Source organism: Parasteatoda tepidariorum, chromosome 3 (assembly GCF_043381705.1).
Source record: "Parasteatoda tepidariorum isolate YZ-2023 chromosome 3, CAS_Ptep_4.0, whole genome shotgun sequence".
Classification (NCBI taxonomy): domain Eukaryota; kingdom Metazoa; phylum Arthropoda; class Arachnida; order Araneae; family Theridiidae; genus Parasteatoda; species Parasteatoda tepidariorum.
In genome coordinates, this window is record NC_092206.1 from 85,095,707 (window position 1) to 85,120,149 (window position 24,443).

The window sequence follows — 24,443 nt, forward strand, 5'->3', positions numbered from 1 at the left end:
ACACCCCTGATATAAACCGATATGTCCAGTTACAAGTGTATCTTTAGTTTAAATGTCAAACATTGTATAAGTACCTAAGAGGAAATGATTCCTCCTTGAACTAAATAATAAAACAAACTTGTTTTTCTTGGTATATTACATATTTTTGCAATACATGCTTTAACAGAAGGGATAATATAAGTTGATTAACCTTGTTGAAAGGGTCACTTTTTGTTTCAAATCATATTATTTTGTCTTTTTATTTATGTGTCTTGAATAAGTTTTAGTAAGAAGTATTTCTGTAAAAAAACATTTTAAAAGGCTGTACAAATTTATCATTGTTACTAAAAAGTAAAAAAAGAGCAACTAATTTTATATTTATTTGCTGGCCTTTTTGGTTAGGTTGTATTTCTGTTGCAGGTTTATATTTCATTCATGAAAGTGTTAGTCAACTGTTATAATCTTAAAAAACATCAATTTTTCTTTTCAAAACTGCAAATAGCATATTAATTTTTTAGATTTGTATTTACCTTCATTGTAATGTACATTTAAATAAAATGTTTCTAAATTTAATGCATCAGAAGTTCGTGATCACATATCAATATAAGTTCAAAGTTTCTAGATTTAAACATGTTATGAAAACATGTATAGGATTGCAGTTTTTTGATTACATAAAATTCGGTAAGGCAACAATTATTTTTATTTATTACCCAAAAATATTAAGTAGTCAGTAATAAGGTATTAAATTTTGATGCATTGACAATTAGATGAAATCAAATTTTTTCTCTGCATAATATTAGTATACCTTTTAGCTTTTGAAAAGATATACCAACAATAAACTTATTTCCCTTATAAGAAGAAGAAGTCTTTGAGTTTTAGTAATGTGAGTTATTTTTTATTCTCATAGTTGGGATCATCTGTGATATGCAAAATCTTGATGAGAGCAGAAGAGCTTTATTCTTCGCTGAATTCTGTTGGTACAGATATTCATACCAAATGGTGAGAAATTTTGATTTGTTATCACTTTATCTTTAAAAAAATTTATTATTTTAATATGGTTTTGTTTGTTTAGCCATATCTTTTATGCAATTTTTTTTTAATTGAATGGAGTAGTAAGAAAGATTAAATTCCAAACAAAAACAAGTCAAAAATATTTTAGTGCAGACAGGGACCTATCTAAAAACAAATTCACCTTCCTTAAGGTATCTTGACCATGTCCAAGTCTTAAAAAAGGACCCTTCTAAAAATATCTAAGCTTCAAAGCTCTTAACTACTTCATTGGACCTTTCATAAAGGTCTATCTAAACTTTAAAAACAATAATTTTGAAAAAAAAAAAATTTCTATAATTTTCATCTATCAAACTAAAAATTATTTAGTTTCATAAATCCTGGTGCAATTTGTACTGTAAAAAAAATCACTGGAAACACTGTTTCTAATTAGCGCTTCAGTGGTCAGCAGCTAATAAGTTGACCAGATAAGAAAAGCATTTCAGTCTCAAATTTAAAACATTTCATTTCTTAACCTCTGTGGGTTTTTTAATCATATACTTTTATTTAATGAATTATTATCTTGAATGAGAATGTCTTGAGATATCTTTCACTGTCCAGATTTATTTTAGTTCCTAGGAAGATTTTTCTCTAAAATATTAAGAACAGGAAAAGACCAGCTAATTTCTTTACTTGAAAATAAAAACCTGCTTTCTAGTTGAAATGGAAGAAATGTTGACATTTTGCCACTTTTAATTGCTAGGAAGGCAGAAGTACTTTTTTATGCATATAGTACTTTCCAGTAAAAACACTGTACTCTTCTAAAATTTTCGATAATCATTACATACCCAGCAATTTCATTTTTTTTCGCCATGATTTGTTGCATTCTATTAATGTGCCAAGAAATAAAATTCTGGAAGTGTCATACATTCGCAATAAATTTTTTCAAGTTAGGTTTATTTAATGAAGGAAAGCATACATCTAGGCATGAGATTCTTCTGACTTTTGGCCCAATTTCTGAACTTAATTATTGTTTTATTTTCTTTAAATGTGATTTATACATGAAACTTAAGTTTGTGAGGAAGTTCATCAATCACATTTATGTATAAAAATTCTTATATATTTTATTTAAAAATATTAGAACTAGAATTTATGCTTGGTATCTCTCATTTGTAAATATTTTTTTGGTAGAATAATAAATGTGATTAGAGATAAACGTAAACTTACACATAATTATTCATTTAAATTATGCTGCATATAATTCATTTAGAATTTCATGTTTTGAAAATATCATTGATTTAAATTTATAAAGACATAAATTTTTTGAAATAATTATTTTACTCAAGAAATTTTCAGGATTTTTGAGTTGGGCTTACAATCACCCCTGAACATGCATATTTATAATTAAAAATATCTTGCAGAAAGATATTAGTGCTAGAGAGGTTTGTTACAGAATGCCTGAAATAATTCTTTCAGAAGGACATATATGGACTTCAAAGTGCTAAAAACTTTTAACCAAAGAGCAAACAGTTCAGCATTTCTCTTAAACCATGCTTAAATGTTTCTTATTTGTATTTACAAAATTAATTAAATGACTTTAAATATTTATCTTGGGATATTTTTCTCAGTTGAAGGCATCAATATAATAAGTTTTGAGCAATAAATGAAAAGTGACTTTAGAAATTGGATTTATGTATGGAATAAAAATAGGTTATTTTTAGATCTCGAGACAATTTGGAATAAAATACTTACCAAGAAAATATAGATAAGTGAATAGAGGAATATTATTTAATCATTATTTTGTTACTGATTTAATTTTTAAATTATGTTACAAATCGGAATTCGTAACCATATTTGTAAGTTAGTCATGCAGCCCGATGTCAATAAAAAAACTCTTATCGCACCATATATTAATATTAAAAAAAAGTGTTAAAATGAGGGGGAAAAAAACATTTTTCAGAAATTATCTGATATAGGTTTGTGATTTTAAAATATTTTTTTTTGAAGCATTTATTTTTAATTATATTAAATCAGAAAAATAAAATCACCACACACAGCAAATAGTGATGATTTAACTTTTAGATACTAATGCACCGCTGCCTATTTACTCGAAATAGCTGTATCAATATGCAGAATTGATTAAAATAACAATGAATAATCTTTTTCACCCTTAGTATTTCTTTTTTTGTTCTTAAATTGTTACTCATTAATATTTCTATTATAATTCTTGTTTTTTTTCCAGGTCAAAAATTGTTATAAGTTTAGTCGATTGCCTTTGCCTGCTGCCAAATACTGGCATATCCCCTCCAGGAATCTCTTGTGTAAATTTATTAGGTCTTATTCAAAGATTTGATGTGGACAACGAAAAATATAGTGTGCTCAAAGAAAAACTGGCAATTCTTAACAATGAATGTCAAAATGGAGTCTCAAACAAAACTGTATGACAAAAGTTTTTATAGATTGATCACATCAGAGAAGAAAAAGTGTTGTCTACTGTTTTTCAATCATCCTTAAATTGCAATGTTAAATTCTGTGTTTCATCATAAATATCAAGTTTCTTTTTACTTCCAATTGCAGTAAATTGCCAAACATAGCCTTCCCTCTTTTTTTCTTCTTTAATACAGAATTAAATGGTTTACAAGAGTGGGTCGAAATAGTCGACGGATCTTAAAGCTTTTCGTGGTAGTGCAGAAAAGTTGTTAACTACCATCATTACAAAATTTTATAATTCTAAATTGGTGTTATCTTTGACCTAAATTGACCAAAAGTTGTAAAATTAGACTTGAGCATAAAATTAAAAAAGAAAAAAAAATCACATATTTTGTTAATTGTCTTTTTGTTATACAAAGCTAACATTTCCAAATTACAATGTGTGTAAAAAAATTTTGAATTACGAGTTAATAATAGTCTGCTACAGCAGCAGCTCTGTATCATGGATATTAAAAGCTCATTTTTAAATAAATAAGTAATGTTAAACTGCTTAAGTTGTTAGCAATCTACATGCAATTTTCCGAAATTTAATATCCGGATGATTATATAATATCAGAAATCTGGTGTAGGTAAGGCCGTTGAAAATATTTACTAATAATTCTAAAATTTAGTATTTATATTTTTACAAAATGGTAAGCCTTTATGCACTGCTGCAAGCTGATAAATTAACGCTGTTTTTCCACTTCAGGTTTTCGAAGTATATTAATAGCAGTTGAAGATATTCACTAATAATTCTAAAGTTTATATTTTTATGAAAAGGTAAGCCTTTATGCACTACTACAAGCTGATAAATCTGCTTTTCCACTTCAGGTTTTTCCAGTTGTTTAATATATATAATCTGGTGTGGTTAAATCAATTGAATATATTCATTAATAATTCATGAAATTTTGCATTTATGTTTCTAAGAAATTGTTTAATCAGGTTATCTTGTATGCGCTACTGCAAACTGATGAACCAAATTTGTTTTTATGACTTTTAATTTTAAGCATTTTTAGCTTTAATTTTCTTAGCTTTCACTTCGCGGGTAAACAGATATCTATTCGGAATAAAAAGATTCTGTATGCTTTATAATGGTAGTTGGCAACTTTTTCACTCTACCGCTAAAAAATTATTTTAGATACTTTTGACTTTTTCGGCCCACAGTATTCTACACCTTTAATTTATGTGTGCATGTTAAATAAAATTATTTGATTATTCTAGATAAAACTTTACATTTTTTGTAAGACTTGCATCTCTTTTAAGCTGATTGATGAATGCAATTCTATACCTTCAATATTTTCACATTTCTTTCTAATAGTGTTTTTTTTTCTTCAATTTATCGCTTGAATAATAGATTTTGAACTTTATGGCAAAGGTGTACTTTGTTGCTTAGTATGTTGCCTTAAGCATTAATGGGTGCTTTTGAATTAATTGGTCATTGGGTTTTGACCACTACCCTGTAAGGTTTATGTTAAAGCAGGGCTTCTTTTTAGTTTTTTCCTCATCCTTTTCAATTGAAAACATACATTTAAATGTGATGCATGTATTAGTGTTAAACCTGTATATTTTAGTTACTGGTGAATAAATAATAGTAATTTCTATTATTAAGCGACAAGTAGTTGCATCAATAGAAATAAATATATATTTTTTATTATTATTCTTTAAATTTGGTTTAAAAGTTATTTTAGTATATAGTTATTTTTCTTTTAAAAATTCAGATTAAGAGCGGTAACAGTGTCAGTTACAAAAAACATGATATCAAGAAAGTAAATAGATTTCAAACATGAAAGTGATATTGTTTTTGAATTCCAGACCAAGTCATTGGTATTAAGTACAAAAGAATATTTTCTATTTCTATATTAGCAATATAAATCTGGTATTTAATTTGTCAAATGTTACAAAAGTTTTGAGAAATGGAATTTTCTTTTGTGATAATTGTTTTATTTTCTTTTTTTAATTTAATGGCATTTAGTCAGATGAGCACTGTTATGTAGTTATATTGTTTATCCTGCTAAATTATTAAGTGAATGGTATAAATGTTTTTTTTATGCATCCTGTAGATAAAAAGAAATCTTTAGTTACTAAGATGTGTGTTCATTTTGTTAATTGTTTTTGATACATGTTTCACAAATAGATGTTTTATTTTAACCAAATAAATTTTATTTCTCTTTATTAGATGTTTATTTAATTTTTTTCTCTCTAATTATAAAAATTGTTTTAACATTTAAAATTTAATTCAAAACATCAATGGAGTGGCAGTGTTCCAGATTGTTCAAGGACCAATTTGTTTTTCCAACTCCTTCAATAAAAAAATAAATATAGTGCAAGTGCTTTTCGTTTTTTGAAAGATCTGAAAGAGGTTGAAAAATGGTTTCTTTTGTCCCTTGGTGACTTTGAAAAGAACGTTCTTTCTGCCTAGTTTTAAGGTGGGTTGTAAGTACTTTCTAATAAAATTTTAAAAGATTAAAACTTTTACACATGCTATTTGTTATGTAGGCATTACTATGATTGCCAATCCTAAGCCTGAAAAAAGTGTAAAGGGAAGTTACTTAGTTAGTTAAAAACATTCTGTTAGCGTTTTTTAAAGTTTTCTAATTATCCGGAACAGTTTTGATCCCAACTGATCAGGCTAATTGACGCCCTACTTTTTAAAAAAATTGGATTCTCACTTGTAGAAAACTCTTAAATTCGAATTTAAATGCTCTGTTTTTTCTAAATAACTGATTCCCCCCTCTTCTTCATTGTGTTTATTTCATATTGTTTAGTAAATATTTATAGATATTAATATAAAATTTATAGATATTAACTTTAATAAAATGAAGTGTATCCATAACTTATCTGCATTTTTAAATATGGAAAAAATATTTCTTTAATAATCTCTTAAATTTTGATTATTTTAATATATAGAATTATAGTAGAATTTATAATATAATTATTATAATATATATATTATATTATAATATATAGAATTATTTTGTTAGATTTCCACAATTTCTCTTGCTTGTATGACAAACTTTTTAATTTATTTTTACAAAATATTTTGTTCTATAAACTACATGCTCATTCCATTTTAATTTGATTAATTTTATTTTGAATTCATAAGTTTCCAATAATATTTTAATTCACTTACTTGCTTTTTATGCTTTGTTCTTCTTTTTAAATTGTTGTCAAAAATCACTTAAGTATGTACTACTATACAATAGTAAATTCATGTTCCATATAATAAGCTAGTAAGATTATGAGAACGTTTTAAATTTAAATTAATATAAATTTTATTTGCTTCCAAAATAGTTAGTTTTGAAAATTTTATTTTGAGAATATAAGTTGTATTTCTTGTAAATAAGATATTAGAAAAATAATTGAATAATAAAAATATTTTATTGTATTAGTATAAAATATATAAAAATATAACAATTTTATGTACAGCTTTAAACTGTTGTGCTATACACACATTACAGTGATATAATATTTGCAGTAGCAATTAAACTTTGGTCAGGCTAGCTGAATGTTCAATTTTTAGAAAGAAAAAGCTAATATAATTTATAAAATACATTTCAAAATAAAATAAATGTTGCAAAATCAATTTGTAAAAATACATGCATTGTCAACAAACACAGAATAGACTAGTAAAATCTGAAAGCACAAGCATATTCAATTTATATTGCAGATCATATTTGCAAAATTCAACAGTTTATAAAAGACTATCGTAATGACTCATCCAAAGTTTTTAAAATTTTGCGTATCAAAATTTTAGACATTGCTTGAATACATGTGCATTATTTTTAAATGCAATAACATTCAATTTTTTTAACAAATTCATTTATTAAAGTGGGAAAAATAAAAAGTTTGTAATTTGCTGCATAAAATCGATGAAGCACAGATAATTTCCAACAAATAGGAAGATATAAAGGTGGGACGGAATAGTTCAAAGCAATGCTCTGCATATGATAAAAAGTTTTTTTTGTTGATGTGTTTATATACAGATGCTGCACAGTGATAGATCCATAATTCCCTGCTTGAAATTGCTAAATAGCTTTTTGATGCATAAATGTACAGATGAAGAGGTTCCAAAAATCATGAGTGTCTAATGATTTTGATATTGACTAGTAATTACACTTGAAAGACATGAATGACTACTGATGTCAGGATTCCAAACCCTTTTAAACATAGCTCTCTTGTTTGCTGTTGCTCGCTAGTAATCGCATTTCATGAGCATGAAGTTGTAACCATTCTCTGGCAAAAGCACTGAAGGGTGAAAGCGTAGCTAGGCAGGCGGCTGAAAGCAGAAACATCTCTGGAGAAAGAGCTTTTTTGCAGGTTCCTAAAAAGGAAAATTACGAATTTAGTAAATCACAAAAACAATCATATTTTTTCATAAAGCTTATAAGGTTAATGTTCTAAATTATCTGGCATTAATTTTTTGTTTGGTGTTAGTTTATGCATTGAATCAACCGAGGCTAATTTTAATGTTCTGATTAAATGTATTTATATATATAATACTTGATTAAATTAAACTTAGACATGAATTGCTCTCTCACAAAAATCCTAAATAAAATACATCTCAATATGAGAAAGTTTACAAAATATTGAAGGGGTATTTAACCAAAATGCATATTTTTGTTATTCTAAGATTTATTTTGTGACATTTATCTAACTTCTGTATTAATAATTTATGATAGCTCTTAATTAAAGATTCTTCACTGCTGTTATAAAATCTTTTTGATTGTCTTGTAAATCCAATTATTTTTCTATTGTTTAAATTTTTTTTCTTCTTCACTTTAAACTTAGTGTTTACTGTTAGGTTTTAAAATAATTTGTAAACATTAGGTTACCATTTTTGTTATTTAATATTAATACTACATTATTTAACAGTTACTAGCCTTTTTTAAAAAATATTTAGTTTAATAAAAAAAAACTTAACATTTATGTTTTTATCATTTCCAAATTTCATTTTATAGTAATTTTATTTATAATAAAAGTCTATTAAATATTTTTATGATTGAATTTTAGATTCATTTTATTAAATTAAACATGACAAAAATTTGTTTTAAATCTAATAAATATCTGTAGTTATTAAGTTGATAAATATGTAATTAAAATCATTATTATAGTTAAATAAGCATATTTAGAATATAATAAGGGTGAAAGCTCGTATTGTTCAGTAGAAAGTAAACTTACCAGTTAAGTTATGAACTATTGGTTCCATATCTTTCCCCATCTTGCTTTCCAAAGAGCATTTGCTTTCAGTCCATTGTTTTAATACTTGAGCCAGAAGACCAACAGCTTCACACAATACTTTTTCTTCACTTTCTTCTGACAACAGAGTCTTTATAACATTCATTCCCAATTCCTTGAGAAAAAAAAGAAATTACAATTATTACATTTGTTAACCAATATGCATCTTAATAAAATAATTTTAAGTAAAAAATCATTAAAAAAATTTTAGTTTCTGATTGAAGTGAGCATTTATTTGAAACATTGGATTAGTAAATTTTAAAAGAATAATCTTTTGATTGAATTAAATACTATTAAAAGCAATGATAAAATGCTTTCAGTTAGTGAGTTTTTCAGTATTAATTATTTTAAAGTAATATTTTCTTTAGATTATTTTTCTTTAGTAAAGCTTATACATATCAAAGTTAATGCTTACTTTTTCAAATTCTTCTAGAGAACTCTGGGAAGAACAGATGACAGTCAAAGTACGTAATGCAAGTGGACGTAAATATTGACATTTGCGAACCTTACACACATTGAGTAGTGGGGAAATAGCTCCAGCCTGAAAAAGATAATAAAATCATAAATATAACAAGAAGTTAAACCTGTTTTCTTAAAGTCTTATAATTAAAATGTAGGTCAGTTATAAAAGTTTTAGTTTATTCAAAGATTCAATTTTTTAAAAAATCTTTTAACTGTCTAAAAAAAAATAATTAACTAGAAAAAATATTTTTATATGGTATTAAAAATTGAAATTTTTGTACACAATTATTTGTATTTAGTATTATAACTAATATAAAAGATCTTTCAATTGGTAAACTTTTTGTTGTTAAATTATGGTTGAAGTAAAATTTCTTTTTTTTACTATTAAATAAATATAATAATCTTATAACACAAATTATTTAATTGCATGCTAAATTAGTTATGAATATTGGGTACTGAATAATATATTTGAATACTATTTACCTTAACTACTAATTTGCTCATTAGACCTCCAGATAAACACATTTCAGCTAGAGCACATGTTGCCATTCTAAGAGAGGAATTGTTTCCTTCAGTCTGCAAGCAGTCGATGAGGACTCTAATTTCTTTGGTGATGAGGAATTCCATCATTTCATGTAGAACTTCTCCCAAAACTTTAAACGATGGCAAAAGTACTTTGTGCTTTGATTCAAACGATGATACATGATTCAAACTGTAAAAAGAAACATGATGTTAAATAAAAAGGCAAAAATGTGTGCAAAAACATGTATAAGTATATTTCATTTTGATTTATAAAAAATCAACGGAATTAAATAATTACCTCAAGATATGTGTTGTTAGCTGATTAAGACCCTCTGTCACACTATTTTTGATTGTAATAGACTCTGGATCCTTGGTATCAGAGTGAAGCTTGTAATCTTTCATCACTTTTTTAATGTCCTCACACAGTCTGCTGGTACTGATACAAAAAGTTGACCAATCGCCATGCTCTAGATGTTTCAGAACTACTCCGAAGGTCTCGACTATGCTTTCAGCTCTGTCTTCCAACGTCTGGATTGTTTCTGAAAAAGATTTAATAAAATTCTGTTAGTTAGTTTTTATCAAAAATAGAACATTTTAACATCATAAATATTTTGTAGGAAAAAATTAGCAAAAAAAAAATTATATTTACCTTTGGCTGACTGAACTCCAACAGATGCTAGGATATCAACTTTTTGTAATTCATCAGATGATAGCATCAGGTTAGTAATGAAATCAGGGCAAGAAAAGGTACTAACTGCTGAGTCTTCATCAGAAAATTCTTGATAATTAGGCTTGAAGTCATCTTCCTGAGGTAAAATATTCACTTGTGGCGGGAATTTATAAGAAGGAGGTAATTGTGGTACTTCTGAGGTAAAAGGTTTTACATCTTTATCAACTACTTTCAGGTTTAATTGTCCAACATTTTGGTGACCGTGAACTTTGCATGGTGTCCTTTGTGGTTTAACTTCTGCTTTTGCTTTGCCATGGACTACACAGGTACTCTTTGGAACAATCATAGGTTTGATGCTGGTCGGCTTTGTGTCTACTTGGCTTTGGTTAAAGTTAATATCTTTGCAAACACTTTCTTTATGGAAAAGTTCTTCTAGTTTACTATGGTTTGAGAGAGTGGAACTTCTGGATGATGATGATTGCTTAGAACTGCTGTGGGAGGATGCTTTGGATCCGTGTTGCGGACATGTTGGATTGATCTTGGTTTTAAGAAAATGTTCAAATTCTTGTAAATCTTTAGCACTGGTGGTACCAGTAGTGAGCTTTCTGATGTGGTCATAAAGTTCAATTTCATCTTTTTTGGTAGAGGCTTTTTGATAAGGTCCAACCCAATCCTAAAAAGTAGAAGAAGAAAAAAATTTTAAATTTGTGAAGGTATAATTTTTATTTTAAGATATAGTTTAATTAAGAACAATATTTTGATTCCTTAGAGTTATAAAAGAAATAATTATAATAATTAAAAACCTAAAAAGACTTTCTTTCTAAAAGTAAAATATTTTCATATAATTTGAAATTATAAAATGTGTGAACACACATTATAGAAATATTAGATGCTTCAGCTTTAATTAAAAATTTATGTTGCGAAACGGAAAATAAATTTTTACTTGCAACTAAAAAGTGGGAGAAAATACTAGCAAGGCTAGAGTTATGGTTTCAATTTAATTATTGTTAACATATATCTTGTTTTGATTTTCTTATGTAATATAACTCATTTTATTATATTAATGTAATGCATTTTTCTTTAAAAACAAACTATGTTTAGTATTTAAATTTAATTAGTTAAAATAAATTCAATCAATGCTTATAACTCATTCTCTTTGATTTTCAAATGATTATCAACAATCTCTCCTAAAAAACAATTTGAATAAACAAAATATACTCTAAACTAGTTTGAAATAAGTTAAATCAGTTCAATGCTTATACTCAGTCTAAATATTAATCTAAATTTTAAAACGTCACATATAAAAGCTTAATCTTTAATAAATATAAACAAATTCGAATAATTACTTACAGGTTGTCCTTGTATGCAACTACCGTGCTGTCCCATAGCAATAGGCACAATGTGTAATCCAAATAAGAGAGAGAGAGAGAACTTGATCGAACTGAGAATAAATTGTTATGCTGCTCTCGGATCTTCATCCCGTATTTATAAGAGAGGGCCACGCGTAAGGCCCTGCCTCTTTCTATTCAGAAGTGACATGTGGCGCGTGCCATCTGCCTACCAGGCCACGCGTCCTGCCTGAATGATTGCAAACATACGGCGCGTGGCCTGCTGCTATCATGAATAGGTTGTGAAGATTAAGGGGAGGGGGGAAGAAAGCCAGCATCGTGTCTGTAGAAAGAGGATGAGGATGAATTTCCGCTCCTCGGGACTGATGAAGGCAGATGTTTTCTTGGGTGCATCTTTCGGCATGCAGCACGTTTTGCGTCTTTCAATTTGTGTAAAAAATTAAAGGGGGAAACGATGAATGGTGTTCTTTTTTTTGTTACTTTTTACTCTCTTTCCTTACTGTCTTAAGTTTTTTTCGAAAAAAATGATTTGATGAACTTATGAAAGATAAGAAAAAAGGTTTGGATTTTTCCGTCTCGGGATATTTTTATCTTGAATTTATGGATTGCGGAGTGAATTGGAATTGTGTTCTTTTTGGAAATTGATAAATTTTTTGTTTATATTTTCTGGGTTATTTTAGGGCGCTTCCAAAAAAAAATTTCTGATTAATTTGGGAAAGGGACGTGAAACTGAGTTGTTTCAAGTTTGGATTTCAGATTTAACCGTTAAATCAAATGAATTTTAGTTTTCATGTAACAATCTGTGTCTGTGTATAAAAACAAACATGATTGCGAAGCAAGCGAACTAAAAGCTGAGTCTCCTAGTCATCTATGTATTCTCTAAGATTAATTATTTAAACAGTTACAATGGAATATTAATTTATTTAAAATTAAAGTTCTTATTGAAAAACTGCTTTGAAAATTTTATACTATTTGCAAAATCTGTCTCGAAAAATTATTAGAGATTTACATTTGCAATGAACTGCAGTTGGTGGTTTTTAAGCAATCCATCTCTTTATTATCTGCCGGTGAAAATAAAAAGTAAAGTAATAATAAAGTTAAAGACTGTTAACTAAACAATAAGAAGAAAAAAATAGTTAAGTTAAACTGCTATTAGAAATAATTAAGTAATAGTAAAGCTAGAAATAGTAAAGTTAAACTGCAGTTAGTAGTTTTTAAGCAATCTATCTCAACAATCTCAAATCGCTAAAAATAAAAGCAATAATAGTAAAGTTAAAGAAGTAATAATATGCTCATAAAGTGGAGTGCTGAAATCTATGCATGCTCGAAGTTAACTTGTCTATTCAAAAGCCCCAAAATGGAGAGTTTAATAAAGTCATGTGTTAACGGAATAGGTGGTGGAAAAAAAACAATGAAACATAATATATTCACATTTTATATTTATGTAAATTTATGCAAAAGTTATTCTATTTAAAAAAAATTATGATTTCCCACAAAATAATTTTACACTAGTTATGACAAAAATATTTAAACTTCAATGACCTCAAACTTCATTATTCAATTTGCTTAAAAATCATGCCTTAAAATTCATAAATTTTTTGCTTAAGTCAGAAACTTAACAATTAAAAAATTTAATTTCCTAATAAAATAATAATCGAATTAAATTTTTTTTGTCATCGAATGTCCCCTTTAGTTTGATGTCTGCTGGAGACATAGCAATCTTCCTTCCCTCTCTTTCAAAAAAATTAGCTAACGTTAAATAATTATTACACTAAGATTAATTCCACTTTCAAATTAAATTATCCTATTAAGAAATATTAGATCCTGTAAAAATCAATCTCATTACGTTTTTTTGGTGTTTATATTGTCTAAGATTAATGGACTATTTTTATTCATACACACTGAAACAGTTATGAAATTGGAATAGCTAAGATAAAAAAATTCTTTGTGAAATAAATAAGCTAAGTTTAAGTAAGAACTAGAAATATTTATTGAAGCATTTTTATTTGAACCAATAACTGAAACTGTAAATTTAGTGTTTTTTGACGTTCAAGATCGAGCATTTACAAATATATTAACAGCACGAAGTTAGTTTTAACAATGTAGTTTAAAACATATCCAATTTTCAGTATAATATTTATCTTTTATAAGTATAATTTTTTTTTTAGTACAATCACATAAAACTTGTTGAAAGACGATGGAAAGATTTGTCCCCAGTCAGTGTTAAATTTCTTGGAAACGTATACTAGTAGATAGAAGATAACAGTAATGTTTATCTCATTGATAACAATAATAAGTAAAACTGAATTATCTTCATTTTTTTTTTTTTTTTGTCCGCAATCTTAAAATACCAATAATGAATATTTTGTAATTTTTTCAGAAAATCGTTTGTTTATAAAATAATGAATTTTCAGAATAAAACACAAATTTTTGAGCCAGTAAAATTACTTGAATAAATGAAAAATTCTTCTTAATGTAATTTTTAATATAATTCTTTTTAATGTATGTCTATTATTATTGTAAAAAAGATTAAATTTTCTGATATTAGTTATTTTTGAAAAAAAAAAAATTCCAAATTTATTCTTTTAATAATTAAATTAGCTTTACATTTAAAAATTTACTAAACTACTCTTAAATTTAATTCTCAAATTGTGTAATAATATATCTTATTTTAATAATATAAAGAGAGAAAACAGTATTTGGAGCAAACGATTCTTTAAATGTTGTATTTTTGGAATCGTTTTCGAATTATTACTAATTCTTATCTTTTGCTTAAGTATGGCATCAATACAAATGTGCTTCCTTAAAAACAATTGTTATTTCATATAATTTGAAAGCTACTTTTTGGGTAGTTTTTATAGAAAATAGGAATCTAGTTTACCGAGCAAAAAATTTATTTTATCGTCAACTAACTATGTTGTTGGTGAGTATTATTTTGAAATTTAATATCTTTATCATGCTAATTACAAAGTTAATATTTTAAAAATTTTGCAAATTTTAGAATTTCCACAGGTATTAAGTAATCCACTTGGTATAAATTTCATTCCTGTCATAAGTTTATTCTTCTCAGATGTGATTATTCTTTAATATCCTTTTGATTATACAATTATTTTTATAATTTCCTTTTGATAGTGATTTTTATTTTAATTTCCTCTCCTTTAAATATTGTTCCTGTCAAAAGAATTTCCTGAAAATTCTTCGTGGTGTTCATATATTCTCACAATAAGTAGTAGTTAATATATAGTAGAAATTATCATAATAATATTATAGTTATTGAAACAGTAAAAGTAATTTTCACAAGAATTCGATGATGTAAATTTATAATCATTATTTTTGTTTCAATTGATAGTTATTAGTTTTATATTTGTTATTGAGTTTACCTATTTTTATAAATTATTTAACTTATTTTAAGTAACGGAATGTTCATAGTTTAACCTTTACGAATTTTAATTAATTAGTTCTTCAAAACTTTCAAAACCTAATTATATAATAGCTTAACGAAGCCTAAATAATAATTCAAATCTTTTTAAATTACTAAACTATTGTATCTGAAAATTTTCTCAAACGTTTTATGTAATAGGGTGTGCTAATTCTTTTCTTCTGTGTAAAATAATAAATTTAAAACGCGTAATCCTATTTTTTACCAATTCGAAAAGCAGAATTAGAGTAATGTCACAAATTTCAAATGTTTGAAACCTTCAAAAATATCTGAAACTTCTGTATATAATTTACACCGTGTCTTGTAAAAATGCACTGAGTTTTTAAACATGGCTTTCTTAAAAGCATAAAATTATGAATAACTCAATATAGGTTCCTTGAGTTATCAATTTTCAGATATTAGATTTTTAAAAATTTATAAAATTTACGGTCGCGCGCGCAGGTGGTGGCTTTGTGTAAAGCAAATTGTAACTAATAAGAAAATGTTTTCAGATTTTATTTGCAAGTAATTGGACACTTAAGTTTTTCCTAAAATAGGCTACACTAAATGTTTACGAAAGTTATCTTTTTTAAATAAAAAAAAAAGAAGAGAAATCTGCTTTTTCAAAACTTTGGTTGTCTTATAAGGACAGCCAAATATATATATATATATATATATATATATATGAATCTCTGAATGTACTCTGTAAATCTCTGAAATATATACTAGGTCTAGTTAAGTGCCACTGCCCGGTATACATTTGCCCGGTATGTCATACATAAATTTTTTTAAGGTTCATTGCAACTGTTCGGTATACATTTGCCCGGCATGCCCTACATCAATGTTTTTTTAAGGTCAAGTGCCACTGCAAAGTATGCATTTAACCGGTGCTCCGAACACTGATGTTTCTCCTAATCTATCTTCCTCAGATATTAGAATATCGAATAAATATAATATCATCGAATAAATTAGTATCAAATCGGATATAACAAATATTTCGGATATTCCCCAAAACGACTATGTGATTGTTGACATTTACCGTTGAAAGTTGACATTCTCTTAATTTCGGTCATTCACGAAAACATATATCTATATATATAAGGCAAAAACGCTCCTAAAAAAGAGAAAAAGTAAATCCAAGAAAAATTGTAAACCCTTTAAAACCTTTATTAAATAAAATACAATTTTTATTTTGTTACAAATATGTAAATACGGTAATACAACATTAATGCAACGTTTCTCTTTTCTAACAAATAAATAATAATAAAAATAATCTGAAGCAAAATTCTTCTAAGTTAGAAAAATTCTTACTACATATTATGTTGTATTAAAGGGGAAAATATGGTTCCCGTGATAACTTTTAGTTTTTCTTTAACGAAAAATTTTCATTAACGTATCCGACTAGTTTCGATAATTTTTTCTTTTAAATATTAACGTAAAATTTTAAAACACTATTTTGTTTGTTTTATTGTGTGCAAAAACTAGCAAAACAATTATCAATGTTATTATTTTCTTTTTATAAGACCATTTTTAGGTGAAAATAAGGCATTTTTTTGCATATACGCTAAACACTGTAAAAAAAATTTATCTTCCGAAAGAAAAAAAATCCTTTGAGGATTTTATTTATATGTCTATCAACTATGTTTTGAACTATTATCGTAAAAGCAAGTGCATACACAACTAAGTTAGAGATCAATGTAGTTAAAAAAGCAAATTTTTAAAAATTTTCGCACTTGTCTTTGCGAAAAAACATGCTTAAAACATGAAATTCTACTTTTTCTCTTCATCTGTAGATCAAAACATGTGTGCTATTTAAAATCACTAGTCTATCTACTGTTATCACCTTGCACAAAAAACTGCTATAACTTTATAAATAATTAGAGCACAAACAAAAGTAAAGTATTTTTAGAACACTAAAAGTATAGGAATTCTAAATTTATTATAAACTCTATTTTAAAAATTTTGCCAAAAATCATGTTTTTGCACTTGTCAGATACCTTAAAGAATACGTATATAATTTTTTTTTTATTTACTCAAGAAATTTTCTGTAAATTGGCTTTTGTATAATTCAGAGGCATAAAAAGTGATTATGTAATTAAAATTATTAAAAGAGTAATAATAAATTAATGTATGTATTTATAGTCGTATGATTTGTTCCCCTTTCTTTCTTTGAGATGTATATTTTATGAAGCGGAAAAATGTATAAATAAAATAAAATGCCTGCACTCAACTGTGGAAATCGGGAGGGAAAAAAGGGATAACGGGACAAATTGAAAGTGAGTTTCTTACATGAGTGAAATATGTTTTTTATTGTTAGAATGTAAAAAGAAAAAAAAATTGTCACATCTTTTCCTGTTTCGGGGGCGGAAACACCTTCAAAACCGAGTGTAGAAACATCCAAATTTACCGCTTTATCGGAAGCATCTGTGCTGTAACAGCTGAAGGGGGTAAAGTCAAGCCCCTCCATCCGCCACTTGCTCGGGACCCAAGGGGGACCCCGGGCACCAAGTTCATCTGCCGACAAGATGGGCAGATGATTCCCTCCAGGATCTTCTTTACGTGTCTGGGTTTTTTGAAAAGGTAAAAGACCGGATGCCAAGAAACGCACGCCACGCGAGCCTAAATGCTTTATAGCTGTTTAATTATGCTGAAGTCGCTTATGTATTCTATAGACTTTCAATGAAGTGATGAATTTGTTAAACAGCTACCTGTCACGCTATGATACGCATAAATGTTGTATAAACATTTGGTTGGCAAAGGTTAACGTAGCCGATATATACCTTATATTAGTTGTATGAAATTTAATTTTTTTCCTCTTAAAAAAACATTTTTCTTACATAAAATAAGAGTAAAAGGAATATGTTTAAATCTCTTTTTTCCACATGAAAAAGCATTTATTAATATTATTAATAAGTAAAAAGATTATGAAAGAAAACACCTTGTGCTGTGAAAACACCGAAATTGAAATATAGGCAGACTCTGTTGTGCATATGCATATGCATTTTTTTTTTTTTTTGATGGAACTAGAAAAATTATTTTCCAAACATTAAGCAGCTTTTTATAATATGATATAATTTTTTTTCGTAAAAAATTACCAAAAGGAAGAAGAAAGAAAATTAGGCCTACTGTTCCCTAATAATGCTTGTTTTATTATATACTTACATAAATATAATCTAAAGTAAAGCGAAAAAAATTATTTGTTAAATTTTTTTTTTTTCCATGCACAAGCTATTTGCTTTATATAAAGTAAAGATTCACAATCGCAGTTATTTTCCCCATCAAAAATCGATATCTTATGAATAAAGTAAACGCCAAGAATTAAAGGTATGTGTTCAAACTTTTCTTTAATCGAAAAAAACAAACAAACACTTATCATGATGATTATTACCAAAAATATAAGAAAATAAAAAATTACTTCTATTCTAAGTCCTTAAAAAATTATATTATGAAAGCAAACTCTGCTCTACTGCATTCACTATTTTTCAGAAAAATAGCAAATTAGTTTTTTAATACCAATAAATTTTTTATAACAGTACATTATTGTTTTTGTAAAAAAAAAAAAAAAAAAAATTAATAAAAAAGGAAAAAAATAATTTTTAAATTTTACAATATCACTTATACTCATTATTTTAAATATTTTTTTTAAAGATCCATAATTTTATGAATAAAGTAAGTAGTAAAAATTACAGGCATTCGTAGAAACTATTTTTTCTTAAATTCTTCAGTAAAATTTACAAAAAATAATAAATAAAATATAAAAGAAAATACCTTTAAGTTTATTTCCCCTAAAGTTAAAATATATAATAGGCAAACTCTTCTCTGCATCAGTATTCACTATTTCTTCAGTAACTAACAAAGCTTGTTTTTAAACATTAAACAGATTCTTATAATAGTATATTTTTCTTCTTATGAAAAAAATGTTAAAAAATAAAACTAGGAATGTGATTTTTAAATTGTTGTTTCCTAACGTTACTTATACGAACTGTTCGAATTTTTTTTAAAATTTTTTTTTAAGAGATCTATACTTCAATGAAAGAAGCAAACATCAAGAATTAAAAGCATTTGTTAAATTTATTAAAAAAATAGTCTATAAAACTTATTAAGAATAAATAAGAAAATAACGGAGGAATGTATTTTGTCTATATTTTAACAATAGTTCTTTTATGATAAAATATAGACAAACTCTATTTATTATTCAAATTTTCTTTAAGGTCTAGTAAAACTAGGTTTTAAATATTAGCAGAATTCAGAATAATATATTATATTTCTTATGATAAGAAGTAAATAAAATAAAAGAAATCAGGTTGTTCCCTAATGTTAATTATATGTATGCAATATAATTATATGCAATGTATTAACTGTACACTGTTATCTAATGTAACATATGTAATGTATTCACTGTTTGTACTCTTGGATGGTTCTCAAACCTATCATGTTCAAACAAATTATCACGAGATGGTTTGAAATAGATAATTGTTATTCGTTATACTTTTAAGAAATAATTTTTCACACACATTTCCATGCATATAAAAAAGATAATTCATTCGCAATTTTCTAAAAAAGTTTTAAAAAAATTGCCTAAAAGTTACCATCCTGCCCTGTCAGAAACTTTTTCTTAAACCTATTTAAGTTATTTAAAAATTTTACGACAGCATTTCAATAGTTAAAGTAGTATAAGTATATTATATATTTTTGAAGTTGTAAGATTGTATTTTTTCAATCCATTTAATTATTATATACACAAAGTTGAATCATCTAAAAGCTTGTCCCAATGTCCTTCTCCTGGCCCAGGTAATTTTCTACTATTCTCTATAAACAGGAATTGATCAAAATTATGGAAACTCTTCTATACTAACTCATTTTTTCATATTTATAAAGAAATACTAGGAGAATTATTTTATAACTTCAGAAGTGTTTAGATCATGCGATTTCTCATACATATCAATGAAGTTTAAAGCTTTTAGGAGTCTGACGGACCGGGAATAAATTACGAACGAAAAAGTGTGTTCCTGGAGACCATATGCCAAAAAAGGGGGAAAAAAACATAACAATAATCTTGTAAATTGTATAAATTATTTTGGTTATAATTTTCATTAGCTACACGAAATTTCGTAAGACTAGCCCAAATATTTATGGAAATATGGACATTTTTGTAAAAAAAAATTAATTTTTGGTCTAATGTTTTCCTACTATAACTGCAGTAATATTCAATAAAATTAAACAAAATTTTTAAGTGTAATTTTTAATTAATAACAAAAACAGCATTTTAAAATTTCAAAAAATTCGTTTAAAACTACGCAAGATAGGATTATTTAAACTATTCTTTCTAGAATATCCTTTATTTTTCTATTAATTGCTTCATATAAAGAAAGGATATATTTTTACCACGTTTAGTTTTTGTGAATTTGTGATTTAAAAATGTCAAATTTTTGGAGTATCGCCTTCATATCTTATTCTGTTTCGAAAATGAGTTTAATGCATAAAATAAACTCCAAGAACCAAAGTTAATTCTTGAAACTATTTTATTTTCAAAGAAAGCAAAGCAAAGCAAAAATTATTAAAATTATTAATAAGTAAAGAAATGATAAAAAAAAAAAAAAACTAGAAAAGTCAGATATTTAAAATTTGATTTCTCAGAAGCTATTCAAATTTTGAAAATTTTGCCTTATAAAATTACATTCTTTAAAATGATGTAAGGTTTTGTGCCTTAAAATTCAAAATTTTTCCGACTTAAGCAAAATATTAAGAAATAAAAAATTGTTTTTTGCTCTGAATTATTTCGAATAAGCAAAATTTATAATTATGTGAAAAAATTTCTTAGATTAGCTTAAAAAGTTTTCGTAAAATGACGAAATAAGCAAAAAATAAAATTAACATTAAGGGGTCCACTCTCTTGACCACACTATTGGGACTATATATTTTGTGGGTCAGAAATCATAATCCGTTGAAAAAAATGGTATGTTTATACCATTAAAAGTACATTTTTGTGTCTGATTTCGCAACTTAACGTATTGCCTGCACTATTTTATTATTCAAGATCACACTCTCGAATCATGACCGGTAACGAGTTAATTCGTTTTCTCATGCCCAAACGTAGTTGACCGATGACGTCATGACGAGTTAATTCGTCATTGCTCTTGCACTATCTGTTTATGAAACCCAGGGTGATATAGAATATTGTTAAAGCTTATAGCATCGTGTATAAAAGATCATAGCCGGTAACATGACATAGTTTTTGTTTAAAATTGCCAGTGAACAAAATGTTAAGATTGAGTCATAGAACGGGAAAATCGGATAATTAGATCAAAAGTTAGTCAAGGTGATACGTTTTTTTTTCGGAGCACTGTACATCGAATGAAGTTTAGAAATTAGGTCACGAAGTGACCATTGTATAATCCAGTTAGTCGCTCTTTCTTTCTGTTTCATAAAAGTAACAAAATATTTTGATTAATTTTCCAAAAATAAATGTGTATAGAGCTGTTACCTTTTTCTTCAAACTAATCAAATTACAGATCATTAAAATGTGCGTTATCATTTTCATTTTGTAACTTATGTTCTATATTTTAATTTTAAAAAAATAAATAAACATCCATAAATGAAATTACTGCGCTTACCAATTCAAATTATGATATTGTCTGTAAATTCAACATATAGGGTTTACGAAAAAACAAAGCAAAAAACAATAATAAGATATAAGCTTCAAATTAATGATTTGTATAGATTAATTGATTTAACAAACCTGACACTTGTTTGTTTAATCAAGTTAATATGAAGATATTTATAACATATTGTGCTAAATTTTAAACTTTGCATACACCATGCGTCAGTTGTAAATGGCAAACGCCAGCATGATATAATTTGAGAGAGAAATTTTCTTGATTTTAACTCAAATTTTTTTAAACGAAAACAAATAGGATTATGCTCTTTTTACTTGATAGCTGTGAAATAGTTATATATAGACGAGAAATACTATCGATATTTATTTTAATTATTGAGTGCATAACTCAGGACGTGTAAGTTTGCTATCAGGGTATTGTGGAAATAGAAAATGGTTTTGGACTATTTTATGAGCATATTATTGCTTAAGCCAAAATACTGAACTAGTATGCTTCACAGAACATATGTATAGTACTGTTAGATATAGAACATATGTAACAGTATGTATCTACAGAACGAACTCTCGCTTACTAACTCCTTCAACAGCGAAAGCAGTTCAAGGAGTTGGTAAGCGAGAGCGAACAGGGGAGCCCGACCCCTAGTAGTATATTATTATTATTATATTGTAGAAAAAAGAAGCTATATGTACTAAAAAGTAGAATTTATGAAGAATATTTTTTTATAATTATGCTTTTAAAACGTATTTCGATAAAACTAAATAATTTAAATTGAAAAAAATGAGCTATATGTACTGAAAAACAAAATTAATGAAGAATCAGCACTAGATAGTTTAGAAGAAAACTAAAAAATCTCTATATTATTATATACACCAATGTACTTGATTAATTTTGGTAAAAGGTAATAACTGGAATAAAAAAAAAGCTATTTACTAAAGAGAATAAGTAATGGAGAAATGGGAGTAATTCATTTAGGAGAAAAGCTAAAACTCGCCTTGTTACTTTTGGTGCCGATGATACGGAATTTTGATAATAAGTACTCTAACTGAAATTTAGAAAAAAACTATAAGTACTAGAGAGAAAAATTAATCGAGAGATGGTATTAATTCGTTTTGGAGAAAAGTAAAAATCGTCATACTATTATTCAAGTTGATGATGCTTAATTAATTTTGGTAATAGGTACTACAGGACTGCCAACTTGCGATGCTTTTTGTAATTATTTTACTGGTATCTAAGTTTACGTTTTATTGTATATATTTTTTATTCATTAAAACCTATTTTCCTCACCACTGTACATACATGATTTAAAAGTTCATATGCAACTCCACTTTGTTCCACATCTTTCATGGTGAAGCTTTTAAAATGTTGACGAATTACCAAAAGTTCTGAAAGTTTTGATTTTTGAATGTCTACCACTCTATAAAATATTTTGCAAAAATCATAGTAGTTGTTGGTAGGCATGGTACTAAATAAAGCAAAACTATAAGCTATGTACTGAAAATCAAAATTAATAGAGAAATGGTACCAATTCGTTCTGGAGGAACATAAAAAAAATCATCATACTATTATTGACCCTAATAGTGCTTAATTAATTTTGGCAATAGGCACTTGTGTATATTGGTAAATGGTGAAATTTTAATCTATACAAAATATACTAATGTAGGTAAAATTAGTATATTTGGTACCTATTAAAATTGCATTAATACTGAGAAGTTTTAATGTGTGTAACTTGTCATATGTTACTTTTTTAATATAGATGTGGAAAGGAGTTTTAGGGGCCTTTGACAGGGAGAAGTACCAGCAAAAGTAGCTTAATTGTGGTAAATTTGACCATCAAGAGCAATAGCATTATTACGAAAGATACTAAATATAATTAATTTTTATTTTGATGGGAGGAACTACTAAAAACGTGCATTGCTTAATCTAATAACGCAAAGCCACCGACAAGGACAAAAAATAATAATCAATATCAATAAAATAATAATTACTATTTTAGCTTTACTAATTGTATTGGTACATGTTTTTATGTTTTGTGCATGTTCAGTAACGATTCATTGATGGTTAAATTTTTTCCCACTCCGTGCAGAGATCCACTATTCAGCTACTATCTTATGTTCACTATTATTGGTTACATTTTTTTTTAAATTTATATTTTAAAGAATAAAGTAAATAGCAAGAATTAGAGGAATTTTTTTAAACTATTTTTTCAGATGTATTTATGAAAATTATCAACTATCAGTTGCCTATATTTCAACAACAAATTTTGATGACTAGTGTTATTTAGACAAACTTTGTTCCGCTTTCGCATTTTCATTAGGAACTTGGAAAATAATTTTCAAATTTCTAACAGTTTAGTTTAATAGTATATTATTCTAAAAATAAAATTAAGTAAAAGAAGAAAATTATTTTGGACTGTTGTTCACTTATGTCACTTATATCTTACATTCATATTTTGATCACTGAGTCATTCCTCGTCAGATCAATTACTTTTAGACCCCAACCCCTACGATTTTAATGAAAATTAGTGTTATGGATACTCATGATAAAGTAGGTAATTCTGTCAATTTTTAGATTCTGCCAAAACAGCAATTTTGCTTTTAAAATGCATAGCTTATTTTTAATATTAAGAAATCACTTTTTGCGATATCTGTAATCTGTGAATTAGCTACCTTATATTAATTATATTGATCACATTTTTCTTTGTAGAAAATATTTTATAAAAATTAATTAGTAATAGC

At 26.6% G+C, this 24,443-nt stretch overlaps 2 protein-coding genes across 3 annotated transcripts in view; one reads left to right on the forward strand and one right to left on the reverse strand.

The window, feature by feature from the left end:
- Window positions 1-5,607, forward strand: part of LOC107436840 (Protein associated with topo II related - 1) — a 36,661-nt gene extending 31,054 nt beyond the window's left edge. For both annotated transcript variants that reach the window (XM_043047409.2, XM_043047410.2), the window contains exons 16-17: window positions 887-978; window positions 3,209-5,607. In XM_043047409.2, coding sequence (XP_042903343.1) covers window positions 887-978; window positions 3,209-3,410 — 294 coding nt within the window. In that variant the 3' untranslated portion in view covers window positions 3,411-5,607. The remainder of the gene's footprint in view (window positions 1-886; window positions 979-3,208) is intronic.
- A 1,187-nt stretch (window positions 5,608-6,794) lies between these two features.
- On the reverse strand, window positions 6,795-11,831 carry LOC107436842 (protein inscuteable homolog). Its single transcript, XM_016048657.3, has 7 exons — window positions 11,675-11,831; window positions 10,304-10,997; window positions 9,953-10,193; window positions 9,616-9,844; window positions 9,086-9,211; window positions 8,614-8,785; window positions 6,795-7,756 (listed from the first exon to the last, which is right to left on the reverse strand). The coding sequence occupies exons 1-7, from the start codon at window positions 11,708-11,710 to the stop codon at window positions 7,596-7,598; spliced, it is 1,659 nt and encodes a 552-aa protein (XP_015904143.2). The 5' UTR covers window positions 11,711-11,831; the 3' UTR covers window positions 6,795-7,595.
- Window positions 11,832-24,443: the final 12,612 nt, after the last annotated feature.

Bases quoted from the DNA above. Each gene is read 5' to 3' on its own strand.
- LOC107436842 (XM_016048657.3), bottom strand. From the start codon at position 11,710: ATGGGACAGCACGGTAGTTGCATACAAGGACAACCT. The intron at 9,845-9,952 runs GTAATTATTTAA...TTCTTTTTACAG, and splicing joins CTAACAACACATATCTTGAG to TTTGAATCATGTATCATCGT. The intron at 9,212-9,615 runs GTAAATAGTATT...TATCTTTTTCAG, and splicing joins TGAGCAAATTAGTAGTTAAG to GCTGGAGCTATTTCCCCACT.